This window comes from Teleopsis dalmanni, chromosome 1 (assembly GCF_002237135.1).
Source record: "Teleopsis dalmanni isolate 2A chromosome 1, ASM223713v2, whole genome shotgun sequence".
NCBI lineage: Eukaryota > Metazoa > Arthropoda > Insecta > Diptera > Diopsidae > Teleopsis > Teleopsis dalmanni.
Genome location: NC_051846.1, coordinates 31889588 through 31898158, shown reverse-complemented (window position 1 = coordinate 31898158; position 8571 = coordinate 31889588). Strand labels below are relative to the sequence as shown.

The window sequence follows — 8571 nt, the reverse complement described above, 5'->3', positions numbered from 1 at the left end:
TCACGTTTTCCAGAAAATTGTTACGTATACGCAGTGTCGGTGCAGTCAAATTCTTAATAATGCAAGCATTACTCATTCAGTAAAGCTTCTTCAGCAGAAGGCAATGAAAGCAAGAGTCGGTGACAGCACATAAATTCATCAAAATACACATTTAAGTTTGCTTTAATAGAAAAATTAGTGTTGACAAATATAAAAATTGTGTATGCGAAAATTCTAGTGTCAGAATAAAATAATAGTTTAATCGAGTAATTAATTCCGTTTAAATTCCAAGAAAATTTTAAGTGAAAAAGTGCGCATAAGAGACTAGAAAAAATTAGAGCAAATATTGTAGTAAAAGTCTATCGATTTAACAGCAGCGTGTCAGCGTCAACGCTTAGTTATTTTTAGTTGCCCTCTTAACGGCGGCTGCGATGCATTTCAAGTCCATAAATGCGCAAAAATCAATTATAATCAAGTGAACTGTGGAAATTATATAAACAAATAGTTTGTGGCAATAATAAGTTCAAAAATATTGCATTAAATAAATTTCGTGTTAAAAGAAAAACAAATTAATCTGAAGTTTAACATTTAAAAAGCTTAAAAATGTTGGTAACAGCAAAATCCGTTGCCGCCAAATGGCGTGCCTTTGTCGATATTTTGATGGCCCCCGTGTCGCCTAAAAATCTACGTCTTTCCGCCATTTTAATTGGTATTTATCAACTGGTAAGCGCAATCAAATTATATAGCATTTAAAATATTTCTTTTATATCTTTTGATATTTTGTTGATATATTTTTTAAGTAAATTTCATATTACTTTTTATATTAAAATAATACATTTATTATGAAATGAAATTTTTAATAGCCTATTACTTAATAAAATAATAATATACATAAAAATCTACACTGAAAAAATTTCGAGAAAATTTTTTATTAGCTTTTATGGATATTCTATACGTCACAGTAAAACATACATCAGAATTTTAAATAATTATTTTTTATATTATTTTATGTTTTATTAATATATATTTAAAATAAATTTAATATTTCTCTGTATATAACAATAATATTTTTATTATTAATTAAAATAATTAAGCATTATGTGCATAATTTAAAAATATAAAACCACATATATACATAAAAATCTACCCTAACAACAAATTTCCAGAAAAGTTTTTATAAGTTTATATTGATTTTAATATATTTTTTAAATAAGTTAAACATTTCTTTGTAAATAAAACTAATTTCTTTGCAAATAAAAATAATTTATTTTTAGTTAGTTAAAATAATTTAGCGTTATATGTATAGTTTAAAAATATAAAAATCTACACTGAAAAAATTCTAAAAAAATTTTTTATTGCTTTTTATGGATATTCTTCTATACACAAGTAAAACAGAATATTAAATAATTTTTTTTTATGTTATTTTATACGTAATTATTATACTTTTTAAATAAATTTAATATTTCTCTATATATAACAACAATATTTTTGTTATTAATTGAAATAATTAAGCGTTATATGAAGAATTTAAAAATATAGAACCATACACACATAAAAACCTACACTGAAAAAATGTCTACAACATTTTTTATTATTTTTATTGATATATTCTTTACATCAGTAAAACAGAATTTTAAATAATTATTTTTTATATTTTATGTTTTATTGATATATTTTTAAAATAAATTTAATATTTCTTTGTACATAACAATATTCTTATTATTTATTGAAATAATTAAACGATATATGAATAATTTAAAAATATAGTAAGGTTCTATATAATAAAACCCCACACTGAAAAAATACTGCAACATTTTTTATTATGTTTCATTCTTTAAGTCAGTAAAACAAAATTTTAAATAATTATTTTTTATATTTTATATTGTATTAATATATTTTTAAAATAAATTTAATATTTCTTTGTAATATTTTTATACTTAATTAAATCAATTGTCATATAAATAATATAAAAATATAAAACCACACATATATATATATATATATATATAAAACTACACTAAAATAACTTTTCAGACAAGTTTTTATTATTTTTTATTTATATTAATATAAATTTTTAATAAGTTTAATATTTCTTTGTATATTAAAATAAATTATTTATTATAAGTTAAAATAATTAAACGTATATGTATATTGTATTGTATATTAATTGTATATTATTGTATATTGTATATTAATAATGAATAAATTTATATGAATAATTTTAATATATGGAACCATATATACTTAAAAACATACACTGAAAAAATTTTTAGTACATTTTTCATTATTTTTCATTGATATTCTATAAATTAATAAAATAAAATTTTAAATAATGTTTTTTTACATTATTTTATATTTTAACTTTATTTTTAAAATAATTTTAATTTAATTTCTTTGCATATTACAATAATATTTTTTATTATTAGTTGTAATAATAAAGCGTTATATGAATAATACAACAATACAGAACCACATGTATATAAATATTTACACCAACAACAAAGTTCCAAAACATTTTTTATTAGATAATATTGATATTAATATATTTTTTAATATGTAAAATATTTCTTTGTATATTAAAATAAAACATTTATTATTAGTTAAAATATATAAGCGTTATATGTATAGTTCAAAAATATAGAACGATAGAAATCTACAATGAGAAAATTTCTAGAAATATATTATTAATATATATTTTTAAATAAAAATATAATTAATAATAATTAATAATATATAATTAATAATAATTTTTTTGAATAAAATTTATGTTTTTGAATGAGCTAATTGTTAATGTATATAAATGTATATATAATATATATTTTTAAAAATATAATTAATAATAATAATTAATAAAATATAATTAATAATAATTTTTTTGAATAAAATTTATATTTTTGAATGAGCTAATTGTTAAATAGTACCTTGAAGATGACTATAGACTATAGTGGAAATTACAATGATAATAAAATATATTTTTTAAAATTAATTCAAAGAATTGTGTACTATTTAATATTGACCAATTAGCCCTTTCAGGAATATATAAATAAAATTTAGTCATTAAAAGAATAATTTATGGAAAATATTCCAATATTTTTAATTGATATACTTCTAAATATAAACCAGTAAAACTACTATATGTAATATACTTGTAGTATACATGTAATATACTAATTTTTTTTTGTAATTTACCCAACCCCTACGTGCAATTTCATTAATAATAATGAGATTATTTTTTCTTATATTTAATTATCATAATAATGTTATGTACTTTTTTGTCCTCTCCAACGTTGACATATTTTTGTATTTTTTTATTTCACTTCTCCTTCACTTAGTGTAGTATTGTTGCGTGTTTAGATTGCACGAACGAGTGTCATATAAATGTTTACCTTAGCTCAACTCCCCCGTAATTGATTGTTTACTGTTTACATACTATTCTCTATTTCAGATATTTTTGTATTGCTCGGTTGTGAAATTACAGAAAAATGAGTGCAAATGGCAGGAAATTTTCATTTGTAAACAGTATGAACCATACCTTGACCTTTTAAATTATAAGTGAATACCTCTAGATCTATGATTTTCAAAATATTATAATTATATATAAAGGTTATAAGTTAGTTTAGCTGAGTCATTATTACGTTTTTTAGTTTATACAGAAAAACTAGATTAAAGTAACCAATTGAATATATTTGAATAAAAACAATTGTTTTTGATAACAATGTTAAAATATGGATTTGTCCCAATAGTGTATTACGTGCTCCAGAAACAAATCGAGGGTTATTGAAGTTGCACTCAAAATAAATCATACTAAATATTTTAATTCAACCCACTCCTAATTATGATTGTGAAGTCTTAATGACTACTCATAATTGCCCATATATTTCTCCGCTTTCACATGGACATTTTCTATTTTCAATTTTTTATAATTCTAATCTAATCCTAATAATATTAAGTTGGCTGCATTTTTTTTTGTAATTTAAATAGAATCTAAACAATTCTGACAGCTACATTACTAGCACTCACTCTCCCACACCGCTCTGATTGACCTAGTTCAATCACTTGGGCACAACACCTTTTTCATCCTTGAGTATATTTTCTTGGGTCGTTTTATATCCGAACCCTATTGGTGCGGTCCAAATTCACTTACCCTACCACACTACTCCGAGTAACATAATCCAATTATTTGGATTAATATCTTTTTCATCCCTGAGTACGTTTTCTTGGGTCGGTTCATGTTAAAAGCATATTAGTGTGAAACTAACGTTTTCGATACTTTGTGTTCGCTAGCTATCGAGTTTTCATTTTTTACTTCCTATACTGTTTAAGGCCTTTCTACTAATACCTATTTTTCTTTACCTTTTACATCAATCTTGAATACTCTGTCATTCGTTCGTTGAATCACTAGACTTTATCTCTGCAACATATTACAATAATTTTGGATTAATAATGGAAAGGAATGTTCAATAATTTAAGTTATCTCTAGTGCAGTTCTTTCGATAGAATGCCGCATGAGCTTGGATGAACCACAAAACCAGATCTTACTTCCAAAATAGCGGTAGCTATTGACTATACATCATTTTTATCAAAATGCTCTTGTCTAGTATGGCTTGTTGAAGCTTGCATTTATATTATATTATAAACGGTACGATAAACCATAAACGATTTCAACTTTCAATATAAAAGTGATTGAATTAGTTAACAAGAATTGAAGGAGTTTTAATATAACTTAATTGAAGTTTTAATAGAAATATAGTTTCAATTTTTATCCAGACTGCCCATTAAGTTTTCCGTATAGGAATAGATCAAGCAAAAGTAGTTTATTGGTCGATTGTAATAACAATAGTTGCCAGCGGTGGATTGGTTTGCATAAGCGCAAAGGGATAGTATGCCTGTGATAATGAAGTTCATATACCTAGGTGGATGAGTGAGTTCTCTGTGCTTGATTGAGATTTTGAATGCAAATCTTAACACTGAGCAATATGCCAGCAATACACTGAAGGCATGGGCTTGGAGCTGCAGAAATGGATATTGACGCAGACTGGTGACGGATATAAGCGCTCCAGTCTGTTGAGTTCAAGTAATGATCGGACGTCCAGACATCAAATTAAGATTGCTGAAATGTGATGAAACTCATTATATCTCACAGATAATCTGATGATGTCATAAAAAGCCAAGCCAGTAAACACAAAAAACGTATGTTACATCATCTCAACCTCTTTATGAGCAGAATTATAGCAGAAGGAAGAACGTTCACACGCCTTCGCAAACAAACACCATTGGAACTTTAATGTGTCCGACTTCAACAAACGGATGTGCTACTGAGCTCAGTCCATTCAAGCTCAAAATAGTCTTTTAAGTATTTAGTCACTTTTAAATATTGTTTATTGTCTACTCTGAATTGACAGATCGCAATAAAAGAAAATAAAATTAAAAAAAAAAAAAAAAATAATCTGTTCGTAACACTTTTAAATTTATTATATAGATAAAGAAAATGGTTCCTGCTGGAAATAATCATATAAAATGTATGATATAAGTTCCAAACAATCTGATCTATCAAATATAATATGAAGAAATTCTATCTCGTCAAAGACATGTAACTATTTTTGATGATATCTTCTCTGATTTTTTTTATGTATGTAATCATAAATGACATCACTGATAGAGTGTTTGTACAACTGATCATTTCAGTTTACTCCGTATCACATATACACTCTTCCAGATAAAATGATAAATGAATTTTTCCCACTCTTAAAAATATTTATAAATGACTTTATGTGTATTATTTATGTTTTTGTATAAAGCATCAATATATGATAATTGTAAATTATGTGATTCCGTGGTGACATCACAAAGTTGTTCCAAAATATTTGCGAACAACTGCAGCATTTCCGATAATTGACATTTAATGTGCGACTAATGAAGTCAAAGAAACCACTTCCAAATACGAGTACATCGGGTACTCGAAAACATTAATTAGGCTTTGTTAGTGGAGTGACGCTGCTTGAAGGTATCAAAAGGACAACAATAAAAATAAATATTATTTTGACATTGCCTTTGCTGATTTTATCACAAATATCACAAAATACATCTAAAATTGAATTAAATTTTTTTGTTTTTCCTTTTTTTTGACATTCCAGCTTGTGGCACACATTTTACTCTTCTTACTTTTGTTGGGTTTGGCAAATGCTGAACAAATGAAAACAATGTTGGCAATGGATATTGAGGATCAAAAGGATAATGGTTTTTATGATATGTCACCATTTAGCAATCAATTACGCCTACAGACCGCATCTGAATTGGTATCGGTTACCGAAACCTTTTTGTACATCCTCACCGCAGTGGCCGCCGTTTACCTGCTCAGTACGATTTCCTTATTTGCTGGCATCTTCAATAATCGCTCAGAGTTTGTGCTTCCATGGTTGGTGGTGGAATTCATTTTCATTGTTTCCGCAACAGTTTTGGTGTTTCTACTACAAAACGGCAAATTTGTTGAATTCATTGGAGGCAAAATTATGTATTGTAAGTGAATGACAGTAAATAATTATCCAAAGATTTATTTTAAAATTAACAATTTTATTCGAATTTCTTTTCCTTCTTCTAATTTTAGTTACAATTTGTTTCGCTGTACTCGTTTTTGATAGTTTGATGTGGTACATTGTACACTCCTTTTATCAGAGCCTCCGCACTATGAACAAATTGCGAGAGATTGCAACTGTAGCCATACCGTGCCCACCTCCAGGCGCTGTAAGTTTTTAAAGTTATTAATAATACTTAACTAACCATTAACGAATTAATTATAATTTTACATCCTTCATAACCAAGGTGACTTTAATGCGACCAAGATAAATGTAAAGATGCATTACTATATACTATATAAACTATATAACTATATAACTTATATAACTTTTATTACATATGTATATTCATATTGATATATAACATCACGATAAAACATCTCGTGGCTCAAATGTGACAGATGTGATTTGCCGCTGTAGTAGGGAACGATATTTATTAAACTGTTCAACTGATAAGCCCCATATATCTTCCTGACGATATATACATTGCATATTATTTAAGAGAATGCAATTCTGAATTAGTGTGCGCATCCACAAAATCAAAGAATTCCAGCGTTTTGTCTATGAGAGATTTTGCATCCTCTCGACTCTCAAGTCTTTGTATAATATATTAATACTATTGTATGTATATCTAAAAAACTAAATTTTTTTATAACAAAAGGTCAATATTTAGAATTGTTACGAAAAGAACATAAAATTCAAAATATTGTCCAACGAAAGTTTTGACATTTTCTCATCTTACTGTCACTATTGGGTCCCTCACCAGCAGTGGTGAGGTCTACCATAAATTAGATCATTTTTTGTCGCTTTTGTGCGACTTAAATCAAAAGTAAGTAATGATGGGATCATGTTCGGTCTAATATTTTCTATAAATGAATTAGCTGTAGCCTTTGTATGTCACCCCGTTTCAGTTACTGATAATAGTTGACACCCTTTTGCTCCAAAAAATTACTAAGCATTTACTTGCTTCAATGGATTTTCGGCTTTGACATCGACTTGGGCAATTGAACTCGTTTAACATACGATTCGGTACACACTTCTCATCTAAGGAAAAGATGAGACTACTTTATATAGCGTCCAAGCAGTATTTCAAACAGGTGTGATCGCTTTTCGAAGCTTCTTCATGTTAACTCATAAGGCAACCTATTTCCTTGCTTTTCAATTACTTCTAATGATTTTACTTATTTGGAAATTGCTACTTACATCGCGTCCATTTTGGTATATCTTTTTGTGATTGACACGAATCTAGCTCTAACAATACCTCTAGTCCTTTATTTTAAAATTGTTTTGGTGCGCCCATCTTTACTCTCAAAATTACCACTTTGGCCGCGTTGAAACTATTAAAAACATTGTATCTTTAGAGATTTTTCTGGACAAAAAGTAGCGCGTTATTTATTTATAACATATGGAAACAATTAATATTTTGAGACGTTGGGACAGCGCATCGTCCAACAAGTGGCCCCACTGAAGTGAAGGATTAGCCGAAGTAGACCATGAAATGACTTGGGTTCTTTTTCGTTCTTCGACATTTTTTAAAATACCAAATGTTTTAGTGATATAAATTACTAAAAATTTATTTTTAGATATATTACTTATCACATCTGTTAGTTTTTACTTATACTTTAACACAATTCTTTTCTTTTGCAGATACCTTTCCGACGTGAAAATATGTACCTTGGAAGCAATGGCTACAAACATATTCTAACCGAAAATCCCGATGGAAATTACTAAAATAAATTGAATATATAATAATTTATTTAAAAGAAAAAAGATACATATATATATATAATAATTCCAATAAACTCTATTTTTAAGGATTAAAGAAAAATATAAATAATATATTTTATGGGTTGCTATATTTGAAACATTTTGCACGTCAAAACTTTTGACAATATTCGATTCTTAAACTAAGATATCTTCGGCTTCTATCCAGTAACTAAATCCACAAATATTTATTTTCCACTTTAAGTACAAATATATAAAACTATTGTTTCCATCTATAATCTTCCTATATTAAGTG

General features: G+C 26.5%; 1 protein-coding gene across 1 annotated transcript; it reads left to right on the top strand.

The window, feature by feature from the left end:
* The first annotated feature begins 511 nt into the window (after window positions 1-511).
* Window positions 512-8342, top strand: LOC119668708. The gene is made up of 4 exons (XM_038078309.1): window positions 512-702; window positions 6114-6495; window positions 6584-6720; window positions 8199-8342. Exons 1-4 carry the CDS (start codon window positions 583-585, stop codon window positions 8280-8282), a joined length of 723 nt encoding a protein of 240 aa, XP_037934237.1. The 5' UTR covers window positions 512-582; the 3' UTR covers window positions 8283-8342.
* Window positions 8343-8571: the final 229 nt, after the last annotated feature.